The sequence below is a fragment of the Pituophis catenifer genome, unplaced genomic scaffold (genome assembly GCF_029215685.1).
Source record: "Pituophis catenifer annectens isolate HBS135680 unplaced genomic scaffold, rPitCat1.0.hap2 SCAF_2, whole genome shotgun sequence".
Classification (NCBI taxonomy): domain Eukaryota; kingdom Metazoa; phylum Chordata; class Lepidosauria; order Squamata; family Colubridae; genus Pituophis; species Pituophis catenifer.
In genome coordinates, this window is record NW_027256882.1 from 296,552,858 (window position 1) to 296,571,288 (window position 18,431).

The following is an 18,431-nucleotide window of genomic DNA, read 5'->3' on the forward strand; positions in this document are numbered from 1 at the left end:
GCCGAGCCGGGGCAACTAGCGGACCGGGAGCCCGCCCTCGCCTAGCAACGGCGCGCCCCGCACCGCCCCCAGCGCGCTATTGGCTTCGGCCGCCGCCCGTCTCGACCCGGGGTCCATTCCCTTTGGAGAAGAGGGGAAGGCCGAGCGGGCCACGCCCCCCCCCGCCCGCCTCCTGAGAAGGGCCGCGCTCCTCGCGCCCCATTGGCCTCGCCGCCGCCGGTCCCGCCCATTCTCCGCTGGCATTGGTTTCTAGGAGACGGGGGCGAGCCGCGCGGCCCTTCCCTCCCCGCCCCCGGCCCCGCGTGCGCCGCTCCCATTGGCTGCGGTCGCTCCGCTTTGACTTCCGAAGGAAAGCCCGCGGGAGGCTTCTGGAAGCCCCGTGACGTCACAAAGGCGGCCGTGGGGGCGCCTCCTCCTCGGTGGGCGGAGCTTCGGGCCACGTGGAAGGGACGCGCTCCGCCCCGCCCCCGCCCCGCCCCGCCCCGCCGGCTTCGCAAGAGGCGCCGATCCTGGCTTAGTTTGACCCGCATCGCAGCTTTTCACAAGCCGAGATGGACCGAGTTCTCCGGCCAGCCCGCCACCAGGGACGCTTTCCAGCGGAATCGCAGCGATTCCTTCTAAGCAACCCAGGCTCCCTCCCTCCCTCCCTCCCTCCAGGAGCCCCGGGAAGGTCTCCGTCGGGCTCCCCCGGAGGGCCTCGGAGGCTCCGGAGCGCTTGGGGGCCACTTGAGGGGCAGCTGGCCGGCAGGCATCCCCATGAGCCCCCGCTGCTCCCTCGTAGCCCCTTAAAGACCCCCCCCCGTTTCATGGGTGGGCTTTGGGAGGGCTCTGAAGGGAATGGATGGGGGGCTTTTCACGGGGGTCGCCTTGTTTTCAGCTGGGGGAGGGGGCGCCTGGGTAAGTCGCAGGAGTTCGTAGGCCACGCCCACTTCGGACGGCTGGACATCGGGAACGCGCAGACGCTAAACACGCGAGAAGCATTTACACGAGTGGGTCCAGTCCTCGACTTACGACCACAGTGGAGCCCCAAACACTCCCTGCTTAGCAAGTGAGCTTTCCTCCCTTTTACGACCTTTCTTGCCTCAGTTGTTCAGTGAATCGACTTTGCTTGGTGGAAGCCAGCTGGGAAGGTCACCAATGGGGATCACGCGACCGTCATACGGGCCTCTGAGCCTCTGGATTTTGATTTTGATCGCATGGCCACAGGGATGTGAGGAACAGTCATCAGTCACTTTTTTCAGTGGGATTGTAATTTCAAATGGTCCCTAAACAAGTTGGTTGTAAGTAGAGGACTACCCTCTTATTAATATGCTGCCCAACTCCCCGATTTTCTTGGATGCCGTTAGATGGCAGCTCTTCTACATGGGGAAAATGGAAGGTAGTCCTTGACTTACGACTGTTAAGTTAGCTTTGTAATTCAGTCTGTTGTGTGAACACAGCCAAAGCAGTGCTTACACGGATTCCACTTTCTGTGCATTTGGGATGAGGCTGGTGTGTTATAATAAAACTCTTTTCGGTGTGTCTTGAGTTTAAATAAATGTTTGACATCAGCAGAAGAAAATGTCCCCCCCCCCAAAAAAGTGTGATGGCACTGATCCCTCTGACATTAGGAGGGTCCCCTCCCTTTATCCCTGGGCCAGCCGTGATCCGCCTCTCCTGCCCGCAGGGACCCCGGGTGAAGCCGCCCCCCCCTCCCTTTCCAGGTGGTTTCTTGGCAGGATCTTACAGGAAGAGCAGAGCGAATGCAGAGAGGCGGCATCTCTTGGCTCTCCATCGGAGTCTTCTGTCCTGCTGCTGGATGGCTGCCCTGCTCACTCGGCCCAAACTCCCTATCTGTGTCAAGTCCTCCCAAATCAACAGGAAGTGGGGAAGAGATAATTGCAGCTCCCGTCTGCTCCAGCTGAGCATGTGATTCAGAGGACAGGCTGGATTTGACGGCTCTCACCACCCATTCCCGCCTCACGAAGTGCCAATTTGGTGCCCGAAGCCACTGCTTCACAGAGGAACTATTTCTGGAGGAAATGGACACCTCCCCCACCCCAAGATCTTAAACCCCACATGAAGTGGAGCGCGGGGGGGGGGGGGGTTGTCCAATTTGGCAACTTTAACCTTGTGGACTTCAACTCCCAGAATTCTGACTTGAAGTCCAGACAAATTGCCAAGTTGAGAAACGCAGCTCTGGATGTTGAAACGCCTGGCTAGAAATTGTATTGTTTTGCTTCTTATCCAAGAAGCCTCTTCGGTTCTAACTGGCTGGTGGGGAATGGAAGGATTTAAAAAACTTTCATTTCTCACCAGTCAGTTAGAACTGGAGAAACTTCCGTTTTTAAAGGGAAAAGCCAGGAAAGTCCAGTTGCCTCTTGGAAAAAGCATCTTTGGGACATTCCGTGGCCTGGATGATGGGCAATCTCTCTAGAAGACAAGGAGGAATGGGGGGCCAGAATCTACCTGGTCCAATACAGGCGGTCCTCGACTTATGACCATCATTGAGCTCAAAATATCTGTTGTTCACTGGGACATTTGCTAAGTGAGTTTTGCCCCACTTTACGACCTTTCTTGCCACAGTTGTTAAGTGAATCTGGCTTCCCCACATTGATTTGGCTTGTCAGAAGGATTCCAAAAGAGGAATTCATTGCATTAGGAAAATAGAGATTTAAAGTACATAACAACCATCGTGCAATGCGGAAGAGAAGAAACCAGTACTACAAGCAGGAATGGGGGGGGGAGGGGGGGGAGGGATGGTCATAATTTTTGAGAGAATGCTGAAAAAAGTAAGGCTGCAGGTGTTGATGTGTAACGCAAAAATCTTAATATATGGATGTGGTTTGCCCAAAGAGCAGTTGTGCAACTTGTTTAACACAGGTGAAGCCACATCTGGCCACGACACCTGGAAGAACGCCAGTATCGCTCCCCTAATCGGAGGGAAAGGCGACAACAACCCAGGATGAGTTTGCTGAAACAGGGTTGATGGGCTGTTTGTCAGGCCTGAGGATGGCTCAGAATTGGGCCATCCGTACAATGCCCAGCAAGGCAGGAGAGTCTCAGTGGGCTGGGAAATTTAGCCAAGAGGAGAAAGGATGTTTCCTAAGAAAAAAGGTGGCATTTGGGGATGAAAAGGAAGACGCGTGTACAAGATGGGATGGATCTGGAAATTAAAGTATCAAAAAGCTAAGAATAATATTTACTAAACAGGTCAGTACGCTGCCCAGTTTTCCATCTCCCATCTACAGGAGAAACAGAATGGAATGGGGTTTATTTGCAGGAAATAGATTATTTGCCTACTTTGGTATTAAAAACAAGATAATGGCGGCCCATTTCATCTTACGGTTTTTACATTGTTCTTCCATGTGAGGGCTCAGAGGAAGCATGGAGGGGAAGGCCGCCATGGCTGGCTGGAGGCGATGCAGCTCGAGAAAGGCCAAGGGTTGAGGCACTCGGGAGCGAAAGGGAGCACCCAAACCTCTCTGTGGACCTTGAGGGAACCAACAGGTTTTGCAAAGGCCCAGGGAAGGAATTCCAGGGCTAAATTGGTGTAAATTAGCTTTAGTTATGTTTCTCATGATTGTATCTTAATTAAAATGTAATTAAGGTAAGGGATATAATTAATATAAGTGATGGGGCTATTGTGCATTTTCAAAAGCATTCCCTTCTGGCAAATTAAAAACTTGCAGCGTGATGGCAGGTTTTGGAAGACGCCTGGGCACTGGCCACAGTAGGGCCTCCGCCTGCAACCAAATCCTGGGGCAGGAGAAGGCTGTCCCCCCCCCCCCAACCCCAGACAAAGCAGGGCCCTGGCAGAAAGTCTTCTCAGGGTGCCAAGAACCGCCTGGCAGGGCAGGGCAGGCTCACAGGGCAGCAAAGTTCTGACCAGGCATTTCCCATGTCTGAGCAGATGTGGGTCCAGATGACCTCTGGGAAGCCCCTCCCTTTCACACACAACAACAGCCTCCTCGACTTACCACAGTCCATCTGAAAAAAAGGACTTATGACCGTTGCAGCATCTCCCTGCTCACCTGATCAGAATTCAGACACCTGGCAAATGGGCTCAATATTTATGTGAGTGTCCTGGGATCATGGGACCCCCTTTTGCAACCTTCTGACAAGTAAAGTAAATGGGGAAGCTGGATTCACTTAACAACCAGGCTACTAACTGAACAACTGCAGTGATTCACTTAACAACGGTGCCAAGAAAAATTGTAAAATGGGGCAAAACTCACTTAACGACTGTCTCGCTTAACAACAGAAACCTTGGGCTCAATTGTGAGAGTAAGTTGAGGGCTACCCATACGGTGGAACGTCACATGGCCCTCTGGATTCCCTGCCCCTGCAACCATGGGAGTTGTAGTCCATCCCGGACGGAGGGCGGGGGCTCCCTTGGAGAAGGAGAGCCAGCTCTCAGCCCAGATGTTTCCAGGCAGCCGCTCCCCATTCGCTCATCTCTTTGGCAGCCGCCACAACGTGTGACTGAGAAGGAAGAGATTTGTGTGTTGTGTCTGGAGAGATGCTCGGAGTTCCAGGGATGTTTCTGCTCTGCCTGAGCGGGGAAGATGTCTTGGAGAATTCCGACTTGGGAGCAAATCCAGCAGGAAGAGACTTGGGCCCTCTTCTCGCAGAGGGAAGAACCGATGGAGACGGAACCTCTAAGCAGCCCCCGTCCCCGGCACCTGAACCAAGAGCAGCCCACCCACCACCACCCCCTCCTCAAATCTTATTAGGTAAATCTGCAGGGTGGGAATGCAGAAGTTCCTTTCTAGCTCAAAGGAAACGTTTGTGAAACGTTCATCCACAAAGCAGATGAAGAGTACAGAACGGTTGCAGGAACTGGGCATGTCTGGTCTAGTGGAAAGAAGGACTAGGAGCGACATGATAGCATCTTCCAATATTTGAGTGGCTGCTACAAAGAAGAGGCCGTCAACTTATCTTCCAAAGCCCCTGAAGGCAGGAGAAGAAGGAACAGATGGAAACTAATCAAGGAGAGAAGCAACCTGGAATTAAGGAGGAATTTCCTGACAGTTAGGACAATTAATCAGTGGAAGGGCTTCCCTCCAGAAGTTGTGGATGCTCCAACACTGGAGTTTTAAAGAAGAGACTGGACAGCCATTTGTCCAGAATGGTATAGGGTCTCCTGCTTGAGCAGGGGATTGACTAGAAGACCTCCAAGGTCCCTTCCAACTCTGTGATTCTGTTCCAATTACAGATCACCAGAGGATCTCCAATGGAAACAGAACCATAGGAATCGAACTATTACCTACAGCAGTCAATCACCAAATTTACACCCAGAAAATAAGTATAAAGTATGGATAAAGATCTTAATTAGTACAGAGGCACAAAAATCCAACTGTGATATCAGGTTCCTTGTTAAATATTTCTCTATGTCTGAACAGGGTTTCCTGGCAACTTTAAAACATGGGGAGCTCAATTCCCAGAATTCCCTAGCCAGGATGGTCTATTACAGGAAGTCCTCAACTTATGCCCACGATGGGGACCAGGTTTCTGTCAGTAAGTAATGCGGTTGTTATTGTTTTTGCCCTGGTTATGCAAATCCAGCTTCCCCCAGTGCTTGTCGGAAGCCAGCTGGGAAGGTCACAGATGACAATCAGATGACCGTGGAATGCTGCAACCATCATTAATGCATGCCGGCTGCAGAGAGAGAGAGAGAGAGGAAGAGGAAGAGGAGGGAGACTATCAGACCCCATCATCTCCTACAGGATGCCTCTCTTGGATGGAAAGGGAAGCGAGTGGAGAAGCTGCCAACTCTCTCTTGAAGAGGACAACCAAGGTGACCCCCCCATCCCTCCCCCATCCCAGTGGCCACCCTGCATGCCGAAAGCAACGGGAGCCATCTTGGCCCGGGAGGCTTCTCTGCCTGGCACTGCGAGGGCTGCCATCCAAATGACCCTCCCCCTCCCTGTTCTTTGCTGTATCTGTTCCCTTCAGCAGCACAAAAGCCCTCCAGAAGCCTGGCAACCAGACAGGTTTCTCTGAAAAGCCCCCCCCCCGTTTGCCCTCCCACTCACTGAAAGACTCCCCCACGGAGTGTCCTCAGGCCCCCTCCGCCCCACACCCACCCCTTTCCCTGGGGAAGCCTTTCAAGGCAGGCATTCGCCTGGCCGAAAGTGTGAGCACTAAAGGCTTCTGTGGCCCTGCCTCTGCCCCACCCCACCCACAGGAACAGCCCACTCTCCCTCACCCAGATCTGGAGGGCCCCCTCCCTCCCTCCCTCCCTCCCTCCCAGCATCCAGGAAGGGGCTGAAGCAGAGCGGCTCTGAAACCCTTTCCAGGCCTTCTGGGTCGAGGATAGCATATTTAGGGCTGTATCCTCACTTCAGGGGTTTTCACCTTGTGTGCCACCAGGAGTCTGTTGGGAACAAAGCGGGATAAATAATTAAATTCAAAAGGAAGGAGGCAAGGAACGGAAGGAGTCACATTGCAAGACAGGGACCCAGGCTGAGCTCCAGGGACCAAAAGAGACCATTTCGTGGGAAAAAACAGGGATGCAAATACTAATCACCACGATAAGTAGATAGAAAGACTAGGGGAGACATGATAGCATCCTCCAGCATCTGAGGGGCTGCCAGAAAGAAGAGGGAGTCAAGCTATTCTCCAAGGCCCCTGAAGGCAGGACAAGAAACTCATCAACCTGGAATTAAGGAGAAAATGTCCTGGCAGTGAGAACAATCAACCAGTGGAACAGCCTGCCTCCAGAAGTTGTGGATGCTCCATCACTGGGGGTGGGGGGTGTGTGTGGGGGGGGGGGGGTGTTAAGAAGAGATTGGATAGCCATTTGTCTAGAATAGTAGGGTTTCCTGCTCAAGCAAACACCTCCAAGGTCCCGTCAAACTGTTATTCTGCTAGTTCAAAATACCAGGGGACATCCCACGGGCCAAAATCCACAGAAGAAAGCGAGTGCAGGAGGGCTGGGAACATAAAAACAAGAATATATTGGAATTGCGATGACAGGCAGCAAGAGAAACCAGAACCGGCCAAGGGGTCTTTGGGGCTGGAGAAGGAAGGGGTGGGGGTCCTGCTTGGCGAGGAGGGCAAGATGGCAGAGGTGGCAAGGGAACCCTGGCACCTTCTTGCCAAAGGAAACTGTTCAAACAGCTGCCAGCAGAGCAGCCAAGATAAGAGGCGATGGGGAGTGGGCACAGGTGTGTGCTTTGGAAAGCCCCTCCTGTACGTTTCCTCTGGGGAGAAGTCCAGGAGGACGGGCAAAGTGCCAGAGGAGTGGAGCAGGGCCAGCACGGATCCTGTCAACGGGGAAGAGAGAGCCAGGGTAACCTCAGGCCGACCAGCTTGACATCAACGCTGGCCAAGACTCTGCAGGAGACTAATCAGCGGTTGTGCACATTTTGAAAAGAAAGACCGGCTGGCAGGAATTCCTAGGAATAGATCGACCAGGCCGGCCCGATCTTCCCTTTCTGACAAAGTGACCGGTTTAATTGATCGGGAGAGCGAGTGAACAAAGCCAGCCTCGTCTTTAGTGAAGCACCTGACCGCGTCTCTTAGAAGATTCCCACAGAAGCCAGGCCGGGCTGCCCTGCCAGCAGACGGAGACGGAGCTGGTGAACAATCGGACCCCGTGACTGCCCAGCCGTGGCTCTGCATGCAGATGGAAGGAAGCCTGGCGCGGCTGTGCCCGAGGCCCTGTGCCACGCAGCGTGTTTGTGTGGAAATGGACCCCAAGAGAAAACGCTGCCATCCAATTTTCAGGTGACAGATCTGCCGATCTCCCAGAGACTGAGCATAGCAGACTCTAGAAGGGTAATAATATCAAAATTCAAGAGGAAGCTGGCAGGCGGGATCCCTGGGCAGAAACAGGCAAGATGAACAGAATGGAATGGAATGGGGAGAGGGGGAGGGGGGAGAAGAAGAGGAAAAGAGGAGGAAAAAGAGGAGAGGAGAGAAGGCAGAAGGCATCTGCTGCCTGGGGAATTCTGGGAGTCCAAGTCCATAAGTCTTACAGTTGCCAAGTTTGCCTTGTGCCAAAGACTGTGCCAAGCACGGGGCCCGAAGAGGCCGAGGGCTCCGACCCAGGCAGGCGGCAAGTCCTTGGCCACCTCTGCGGAGGGGCAAAGAGCCCAACTGGCTGGAGGGAGAGGGAGGGAGGGAGGGACGCCTGGGGCGGGGTCCGGCCGGGGCTTCCCAAACGCCAGAGAAAGGAGCCCTGGGCCGGCCGGGGGAGAGCCGTCCCGAGAGGCCGGCGGAGCAGCGGATCCCCCGCGCGGAGCCGGGCGGGGGGCGGCGGCTGCCGGAAGCCGTTTCGCGCGTGGCGGGATTGACTGGTGGGGCGTCGTGACGGGGGGCGCCGCCCGGCGTTGTGTAACTTCCAGCGCCCCCGGAGCTGCTGCTGCTGAGCGGGGCGGGGGGGAGCCCAGAGCCGCGCTCCCTGGGGAAGGGCAGGACGCGGCTCCCCGCAAACGGGGCCTGGTTGCCAAGCGCCGTTGGTTACTAAGGTTACGATATCTAGGGCGGCAGATCGCCCCGCCAGCCAGCCCCCCACCCCCCGGCGAACGTCCGGTCCTTGCAGCCGCCGGGGGGCTTCGTCCTTCCCGGCCCTGAACCAGGACGGGCTCTCAGGCCCCGAGTCCCAGCTGGCCTTTCCCCCGAAATGGCTTTAGCGCTGGTGGGAGGGGGCGCTCCAGGGAGGCTCCCCACGGGGAGGGCCAAGGCGAGCTTCCCCCCCCCCCGGACTGGGAGAGGGTCGGGCCCCTTCAGCCCTTCCAAGGAGGCTGCTTCTGTCGCTCAACGGCTTCTGCTGGATCCCATCCCTCCCCACCCTCCCCCTCCGAACCCCCGGATGAGGCAGCAGGGTGGGAAAGTGGGGCTGGAGCAGGAGCAGGTGTTGCAAGGGGAGAGGAGGTGCACCTGGGCAGATGGTCCCCCCCTTCAGCCCCCGGGCTCTTTGCAGGGGCCCCACAGCCTGGCTGGTTTTGGCAGGCACCGATTCCGACTGGTTCTCCTACCTGAGCAGCAGCTGCCAGGTGAGTGGGAGGTGCTGTGATGCCACTCAGCATCTGCCCCACGCGGCAGCCACGTCTGACTTCGCACCTTAGTCCCACGTTTGTTTGATACAAGGGGCTGCCAGCCCCCACAAGAGATCCCATCCAGCTGGCCTGGCCCTGTGGGTACGGGCAGAGGTTTTGCCCCCCATCCAAGCCCTTTGGAGGTGCCCAACCGAAAAGAAGCCCTTGAGATGCCTCCTTCTGGGACACCCAGGACCCCTTTCAAGGCAGGGGTCTTTTCTACAGTCTCACCCAGGACGTCTCCTGCCCCAACCTGGACAGGACAGGTCCTGGAAGACCTAGTTATGGGCCCGCTGGACATCAAGCAGAGTCCGTTTGGTCTAGTGGTGAAGGCACCAGGCTAGAAAATAGCAGACCCCGAGTTCAACTCCCACCTCAGGCATAAAAGCCAGCTGGGTGTCTTTGGGCCAATCCCCCCCCACCTCAACCCAACCCACAGGATTGTTGCTGCAGGGGAAGTAGGAGGAGGGAGGTGTGTTGGATCTGTCTCTGGAGATTCTCCATCATCCCAAAGGTTGGCTTTCTGGGTTTTTCTTTGAAGATGTTTCACTTCTCATCCAAGAAGCTTCTTCAACTCTGAAGTCCAGTTGGATATGTTCATTGCCTTGAATCATTTGTAAAAATAATAAAAGGCAGGACACAAATAATTAAATTGGGGAAGGAAACAGAAGCAGGACCAACTGTGGGCCTAAGTGTAAATCTGAGGGCACCGTCAGAAGGAAAGGAAGGGTCTGAGCTGCCAGTGGGAGAAGCTGCTTGGCCTTTAGATGCCTCCTGCACGGGGGCCCTTGCCACAAGAAAGCTTTGATGTTAGTGACAGCAAATACATGACAGGCGGAGGGCTTCAGAGAAGTCCCACATCAGGTGATGTAATATGGCTGATGACGCCCTGAAATCTCCGTTTTGATACTGTAACGGTGTGCATTTTGTAGGCCAAAAGATGTCCAGAAGAGCTATCCGCCCTATGGCAAGCAGTGGAGAAAACTTCACCAGTAAGCAAGAGGGTTGGATCAGGTGATTTCAGCAATCACCAGATTTGATTTGGTGATCACCAAATTTCAAATCATCAGATATGATTTTCTAACAAAGTTAGAAAATTGCTAGAAGTGTATAAACCCTGACACGGGATCTGAAAACCTGTGACTTCAACACACAGAATTCCCCTGCCAGCCGAGATTGGAGAGCCCTGTGTTAGACAAAGGATTCAACATCTGGATGGTCAGTCCGTCTTCCAGGCCTGGAGAAGCACTTAAGACAGCCTGGAAGAGGCATTTTACCACTTTGGGAACTTGGGCGGAGTCATCTATGGGATTTATTTTATTTATTTAAGTAAATGTATATGGTCGCCCAACTCACTCTCAGTGACTTAAGCTAAAAACTGAATACAAAACAATAAACGCAACAACTCCCACCCTGTGGGTGCCCATGTAAATATATTAAACAATAAATAATGGTTAATATAACAAGCCCAAGTTTACAAAGCAAATAAAATGATGGTTGAATGCAGTGTCTGGAGACAACGGCTGACCCACAAACTCCTGCAGCCCATCTGAGCCCCCTCCCACATGGGGTGTGAACCTTGGAATTTCTCTCTAAGCTTCCGGCTTCGTGTTTGGGGGCCTTTCAGCCCATTCCACCGGCTGTGTGAACTCAGCCCCTCTGCCAACGCCGATGGCTTTCAATTGTCTTGCCAAGCTCCAAAGTTGGGCCTCTTTTCCTCCTTCCTCTCCCATAAATAGGGTGCCCAAGTGGGGCTTGGGAGGAGCAGAAAGCTAGGCATCTGGCGTGGCAAAGGGGGCTTGGGGGGAAGAGGGGGGGCTCTCATTTCTGATCAACTTGGGATCAGAGAAAAGGCAAATGGGAGGAGAGACCTTCAGGTTCGGGGTCTACAGGAAGAAGGGTCTGCGTTGCCACTCAACGAATGCTTCAGCAACCAGCCGGGGAGGGGAGGCAGCCAGCTCAGCTCCCCTCCTGCCCTGCCCCAGGCCAGACCCCCCTCCCGGGAGGGAAGGAAGCGACTTGGGGGGGGGGGCGCTGGCTTTGGTCTCCAGCCTGCGTCTCCCCACACCCCAATCTTGGTTCCCAGCCACGCACGGCTTTCGTCAGCCGTGGGCAGAGCCGCGCGGGGGAAGCGCCTCGCCGGGGTGCCTGCGTCGTAGAGGAGAGGCGTCTGGCGGGCTCGCGGCCGCGGGTGGGTGGGTGGCGGAAGCCGAGGGGAGCCAAGGCTGCGCTGCTGCGGGGGACGCGGCTCCTCCAGGAAGGCAGCTCCCCGCCTGTCTGGGTGCCAGGTGGCCGAGCAGCTGGCTGCGAGTCGGCGTGACGTCCCGGAAGGCTTTCATCACTCCGTGGTACCACTAGGATGGTCCCGCCCTCCCCAAAAAGAGAATGGGTTACGCGCTAGACAGAGGCGGTCTGCCCATGCTCAGAGGTCCTTTTGCCTGGAGGGATCCCTGGCAGGTATCCTTGGGAGGGGGGCCGAGTGAAGGAAGCACCAGAGCCAAGGCAGAGCAGTGGGGAGGGAGCGTCTTTCCTGCACTGGGTGGGGGGGGGGGAAACAAGCGCAGCTGGGGCTGCTCACTTTTGCCAGTGAGGAAATGGAAGGGGGGGGGAGGACACAGGAGAGCCCCACAGATGGGGGCCCGGGGGGGTGGGTGTCTCTGCAGGGAGAAGTAAAGCAGGGCCCGCTGTGACTCAGACTCTCCTGGGCTGACCTGGTTTGAGGCTGTGGGAGGTGCAAAGGAGGTGGCAAGGGAAAGCAAGGGCGGGGGAGGGTGCCAATGAAGCTGCTGGGGGTGCTGGAAGGAAAGGAGGAGGGAGTCAGAAAGGGCTCTGAGGATTGGGGGAGCAATAGAAGCCCAGTGACCCAGACTGGAAGAGGGGGGGGGAGTCTGTGCCAGTCCAGAATGGCACCAATCCCCTCCTTGCAGATCCCAGGAAAGGGGATTCTCCTGGGCGAGGGGCTCCCTTGGCATGCTACAATTGGAGCAAGAAAGGCTTCCTGTGGGCACCTGGCAGAACTTGCCTGCCAGCCAGGGATTCGCTCTCCAGTCAGGGCCCCTCCGAGACCAGCTGTATCTGGGGTCACTGAGGGGTTCCCTTGCTGTGAGGATCCATCAGGCAGAAGAGGCAACCAGACACCCCACCCCACCCCCGAAAGAGTCTCAGCAGGAGACACTCTTATTGCTGGTCAGCTAGCTTCCAAGCAGCATTCCCCTGGGAAGGCTTGGGGGATTCTGGGGGACATCAGGCCTGTTCCGCTTTCTGCACTGCAAGGATTCTAAACTTGACCCCCTCTTAACCCCTCCCTCCTGGAGAGGTTAAATTGGAGATGCCATCACAAAAAGGGAGGGAGGAGAGATGGACAGAGGGATACAGTGATAGGCAGGAAGGAAGGAAGGAAGGAGGGAGGAACAAAAGGAAACAGAGAGGGAGAAGATTAACAGAGTTGGAAGGGGCCCTGTAGGTCATCTAGTCCAACCCACCTCCCCAAGCAGGAGACCTTATACCATTTCTGACAGATGGCAGTCCAGTCTCTTCTTGAAAGTTTCCAGGGATGAAGCTCCAACAACTTCCAAAGGCAACTTCTGTTCCATGGGTGGATTGGGGAGGGAGGGAGGAATCTCCACTTTGCCACTAGTGCTCTAAGCTTCCCCCCACCCCATTAACACCTCCCTGGAGTCTAGCTGGAAATTCCATTACCAAGGAGCACAAAAAAAAGTGGGGGGGGAATCATACACAGCAGGGTTTCTCCATAATCCCCCAGATGAGAGTGATTTCCCCCATCCCCCAAATTGAACGTGTTTTCACTGAGACTGGGGCTGGGCAAGAAATAAATACATCACATCTTAAAACTAAATGTATAGATGAAATAAAACAAAAGCACAACTGTGAAGCTTTATATAAAACGGGGACACCAGGAATGGGCTTCCTCCGCAGACGCTCCACACGGGAGATTCTGGAGACACATCACTACGGGCAGTCCTCGAGTTATGGCCGCAATTGAGCTCAAAACATCTGTTGCTAAGTGAGACATTTGTTGTGACTCTTACCCCATTTTACCACCTTTCTTGCCACAGTTGTTAAGCGAATCTGCCTTCCCCCTGGACTTTGCTTGTCAGAAGTTGACAAGGGGATCACGTGACCCCGAGACACGGCAACGGTCATGTGAATGCCTGAATTTTGATCATGTGACGATGAGAATGCTGTAACCGTCATAAGTGTGAAGAATGGTCATGAGTCATTTTTTTCAGTACCGGTGTAACTTCAAACTGTCACTAAATGAATGGTTGTATGTCAAGGACTCCCTGTATTTTCAAGAGAAGCCAAACTCGGCTTCAGCAGTCAGTGTGACTGGAGCACCTTATCTGATAATGGCTCATCCTAGGATCAAGCAATGTCAGCAGCTTGAATAGATTCCAATTTTGGACATTTCAACCGCCTTCAAAACCCTGGTTGTGACTCTCCTGCACCCTTTGAAAAGCTCCCCAGATCCTCACTCTGAGTTCCCCTTGAGGCCTGCCTGGAAGCCCCCTCGCTGCACTGAAGTTTGGGGTCCCACAGTCACCACCCGACCCCCAACTCCAAATCCACAATCTGGAGGAAGATGTTTTGCATTAACAAGAGGTGAAGACAACCCTAGAAAAAAATGGAGCCTCACCTGAGATCTTCAAAAACCACTGAGGTTGCAGCGGATAGGGAGCCAGCAGAAGGCACCCCTGGGTTGGCCGTGAGGCAGGTGTGATTCCCACCCACCCCCCATGAGAGGGCCAGCCTGGGGTGCTGGATTAGGGCTTCAAACCATCTTCCAGCTGGTGCAATCACAGAGCTGCTTGTGCCCAGGGTGATCTGGAGAGGGCTCTGTTTTTTTGGGGGGGGGGGTGATGTTACATTGTTTTGGGGAAACTTGGGGTTCAGCCTTCACTGCAGGTGCCCTAGTACTTTGGGAGATGTTTCTTGATGAACTCTGTGGCTTTTAAAGGCCTCAAATGCACCACTTCATATAATGCTTTTTCCAAAAGGCAACTGGACTTTCTTGGCTTTTTTCTTTGAAAACATTTCCCTTCTCATCCCGGAAGCTTCTTCAGTTCTCTTCTTGGATGTGAAGTGTGAACCTAAACATTTTCAAAGGAAAAACTCGAGAAAGTTCAGTTGCACATTTTGGAAAAGCACTTTTGGGACCACCATGGCCTGGAGGGTTGAGAATGTCCAGAGCCTCTTAGGAAACACCTTATCCTGGCTAGAGATCTGTGCCCTTCCTGGTCCATGGACTCCCCCACCCCTCCTGGCCTCCATCCCTGGACAATAGGATCGGCTGCCTCGCTCTTCCCTGCCCCCAGGTAAGGAAGTCCAAAGTACCCCTCCCTAGTTCGCAGCCAGGCCAAACCCAAGGGCGAGGGGCCCCAGAAGGTGTGAGGAGCCTCAAGGGAAGGGGAGGCACCTTCGTTTGCAGGGCCCGCGGTGTCTTTTGCAGGCAGCCGGTGAGGGTCCTCCACCTTCTCCCCCAGTCCGGCCGTTGCGCCCGGCTCAGAGGCTTCCATCAGCTGCAAGGGAGCCGCTGGGGCGAACAGCGGGGAGGGGAGTTTCGGGCGAAGCCAGCCTGCCCCCTCCCCAGCTGGGGGTCCGCGGGGGCTGCCCCCAGGCAGGGCCGGTCAAGCTCTCCCGGGAGCGAAGCGGTCCGCCTTTAAGCCGCCCCGAGCGGCTCCCCGCCACCTGAATCCCATCTCCGGCCGTGGCAGCTGGGGCGCCTTAAGGCCGGCCCCGTTCCGCCTCGGCCGCGATGGAGCCCCTGCGGGGTCTGGCGGGCCAGGTGTGGGCCCTGCGGCGCTCCCTCCGCCTGCTGCTGGGGCTGCTGGTGCCCTGCCTGCTCCTGCTGCTCCTGCTCAGCGCGCTGCTCCTCCTGCGCTGGCGCCTCTGCCGGAGGGTGGGGGCCGGCCGGGGGCCCTCCACGCCCCCCCGCTTCCTCCCGGGGACCCCCAAGGCTGCCGTGCTCAGGCACGACCCGGGCGGCGGGATGGCCCGGCGGCAGCTCGCGCAGGCCGGGGGTGCAGCCCCGACGGGCCTCGCTGGCCCCCGGGCGCCCTGTTGCGGGAGGAGGGCGGCCGCGTCCTACCTGCCCGCCTCCAGCCCTCGGGAGAGAGGGGCGCCGCCCACAGCCGGCTCCTCCTCTAACGCCTTGGACAAGCACCCCGCCTTGGTGCCCCCCAACTCTCTTGCCACCTCCTCCGGCACTGGGGTAAGGAGGGGCCGTAGCCTGTGAACCGGAGCCTTTCGGATTTAATGGGCAGCGACTGCCCAGCCAGGCTTCCCCCTGCCATGGTGGGGGTGGGGGTGGGGGTGGGGCAAGCTCCCACTTAAAGGGGGACTTTGCTTCCTCTCCAACTTCAGGGACCGAACTCACTGATGGGGCAATAAGCTAATCCAGCTGGAAGCATTGAGCCACCCCCAAAGGCAGCTCCACCTCCGCCTCCTTCAAGGCCAGGCTCGGCATGGCCAACAGGAAGGGAAAGGCTGGGAAGCGTCCCTTGACTGGATGGGGGGAATTGGTCAAGTTTTCCCAGTTGGCTCTTTCGTCCGCTTGTTCCTGGCCAAAAGGGGGCCAGCAAAGGGGTCTTGGTGAGAGTGGGAACTCTGGCAACTCCCTCCCCTCTCCGTAGGGTGTCCTGGAGAGGGTCTTCTCCAGCTGCCACACCAGCACCCAGAGGAAGCCCCGTACCTGCAGCAGGGTGGCACCGGGCACCCATTCCAGCACAGGGCCTTTTGAGTTTGGCAGCAGCATCCGGCCCGGGGACAGGAGGGCCCACCTCAACTCGGCCAACTTCACCGCCTCGCAAGGGCCCGGCCTCGACTCGGACTTTGGCGCCAGTGCTGGTGAGTGGGGGCCAAGAGGGGCCGAAGTGGGTTGGAGTTCCTGGCATCCAAGTGCCTCAAGGCAGCGGAAGAATTGGAAAGGAATCGGGGGGGGGGCTGCAATGTCACAGGTCATGCCCAGAGGAGGGCCCTCCTGGAGGAGATGGCTGTGTTGAGCCAGGGGTGACCGAGTGCCACCTTTTCCAGGAATGAAGGGCCCCTGAAGGGAGAGGCAGAGGGAAACAGAGATCCAGAGCAACACAGTTATGGAGAGGCTGTTCCAAGGGCTTGAAGAAGGGGCCACAAGGCCGAAGCCCCACAGCCAGTGCCAAGGAATCATAGTAGATATACTGGTAGGGCTTCAACAGCTAGTGACCGAGCAACCTGTGGCCCTGCCCCAGTCTACATTCCACCCTGCAGGTCATTTCCCAGTCTGGGTGGGGGGAAGGGTCAGGTGGGCCTTTCTGGAGACCAGCCAAGCTTCCTTCCTGCAAATCTGGCTCCTGCAATTCACTTGGGGGGGGGAGGGGAGAAGCCGGTTTCTCCACTCACCTCTTCTGAGATTTTTTTTTTTGCTTCAATCGTCCCTTGAATCATGTACTGATCCCTGGCTGGAGATCTCCAGACAGGTGGCCCCTGTTTGCACAACACTCTGGCTCCTGAATTAGCAGCTTAGTTTGGCATGCTGTGCCACCTGCAGGTCATTCCCCAGCTGGGCTGGGGGAAAGGATCAGGTGGCCCCAATAAACGCATTCAATTTTGCAGCTACTAAGATTGCTGGACGAGCAGGCACAAAAACAGCCAGGGAAGGGATTGAAGCCTGGGAAACGGCCCCCTCAGCAGTCAATAGAAGTGCTGATTTACCCCCAGCCAATCAAGTACTCAGAAGGCGAGGCAGCACAAATGACAGCTAACTTAAAAGCCAGCTATCAACACACCCCAATCAACATCTAAAAAGCAACAGGCACTTTTTACAACAGGCACTGTAAGTATCACACTCTGCTAGAGAGACGTTCCCTGAAGATGGGCTCCAGAACGAGTCCGGAAGCCGGTGAACCGACCCAGATTGGACCCTGCAACATTATCCTGGGACAGGTAGATTCGCCTCCATTCATGTGCACCGAGGGTCAGCTGAGTGGCCAGTGTGCATGAGGTTCATCACATCTAAGCATGGCCTAAGATGTCATGTGACCCCCACAGACTAAATTGCCACCATATTTGAAGGGAGAATTCTTAGGTCAGATTCTCCAGGGGTCCAAAAGAGAGAGAGGACCTCTTCTCACAAAGCCCTTGTCCCAACCTACCATCCCCGACCTCATTGGCCTCTGCCAGGCCAGAGAGGCAGCAAGAGGCATGACAGAGGTTGATCATGCCATCCTTGTTCGGAAAGGGTTCCTGAGCTGCCGGGGTTGGCCATGGGTGGTCTATTTGGATACTGCAAAGGCAATACACAACCCTTTTGGAACTAAGTTGAGCACATTGTGAAGACCAAGTCGATATCTCAACCTTATCAACTTTAAAAAATGTGGACAACTACTCCCAGAATTGTCCACACATCTTAAAGTTGACAAGGTTGAGAAATGCTGTCTTAGAAGGTTGGCTGATGGTCTTGATGGCATTACCAGCCCAACCCAACTGCTGTGGTTGGAAAATCTCCTTGACTTTCTTCCCTAAGACAGTCCCCCCAAGGATGTTTGAGCTGCGATGACCACAGCCTGGTCTTCCGAGCTAGTAATTCTGACATTTCGAAGGCGGCCACCTTCCTCGGCTTCAGCTGAAGGACGTGATTGCTTCTGACACCAAACCTCCTTAAGCTCCTGACAGATCTACCAACACTCAACCAGATCGTCTTCCGCTAGAGAGGGAGAGGGGTGATTAATGAAGAGGGATGAGACATAAGGAGGGTGGGTTGTGTGTGTTTTTTAAAACATCTCTGTAGTACTCAACTCTGCCAACAAATACGTAATCTGGATACGAGTATGGAAAAGGCTCCTTGGGCACCCTTGGATTCTTCCAGATCGCCAGCTGAGCAGAAAAGTGAGAGCTAAAACAAGGCAGACTCGGAGGGGCAACCAGCCCCCTTCTTTCCTCCTCGCACGGCTCTCGCTGAAGTCTCTCTTGGGCTCTTTTCTGTATTTCTTTCCCTCCTCGTTGTAGTTCTGCAGACCTCCCCCGCGCATCGCTAGCACGTTTTGCCCACATAAAGGTTTCCTATTTAGGGGATAACGTAGAATCACGTAGGTTGATATATAATGAGACTCCTGGCAGGATCTCTTGATAACGTGGCAGCTTCTCTCTCTCTCTCTCTGTGCAGGCGTTTCTGTCCGGATCTTGTCAACTGACAGCGAAGGCAGCCCCAACACACCCGTTGTGCATCGCCAACAAGCCGAGCACTTTGAGTGGGACTACTACGACCCCAGCTACAAGAGGAAAGCTCAGCTGCATCATTCCCTGCCTCCCATCTGCAGCAAGCAGTACTGGCTGTAACCTAGGAGAGTCCACAAGTTACCTTTGCCGCACTTTATGCGTGTGCAGAAGAGAGGTGGCTTGTTGGGATTT

The 18,431-nt window shown here is 55.4% G+C and overlaps 1 protein-coding gene across 1 annotated transcript; it reads left to right on the forward strand.

The window, feature by feature from the left end:
- Positions 1 to 14,802: 14,802 nt before the first annotated feature.
- On the forward strand, positions 14,803 to 18,431 carry LOC139311570 (protein huluwa-like). Its single transcript, XM_070936033.1, has 3 exons — positions 14,803 to 15,258; positions 15,680 to 15,893; positions 18,187 to 18,431. Exons 1-3 carry the CDS (start codon positions 14,803 to 14,805, stop codon positions 18,357 to 18,359), a joined length of 843 nt encoding a protein of 280 aa, XP_070792134.1. The 3' UTR covers positions 18,360 to 18,431.

Bases quoted from the DNA above. Each gene is read 5' to 3' on its own strand.
- LOC139311570 (XM_070936033.1), top strand. From the start codon at position 14,803: ATGGAGCCCCTGCGGGGTCTGGCGGGCCAGGTGTGGGCCCTGCGGCGC. The intron at 15,259-15,679 runs GTAAGGAGGGGC...CCCTCTCCGTAG, and splicing joins CCACCTCCTCCGGCACTGGG to GGTGTCCTGGAGAGGGTCTT. The intron at 15,894-18,186 runs GTGAGTGGGGGC...CTCTCTGTGCAG, and splicing joins GGACTTTGGCGCCAGTGCTG to GCGTTTCTGTCCGGATCTTG.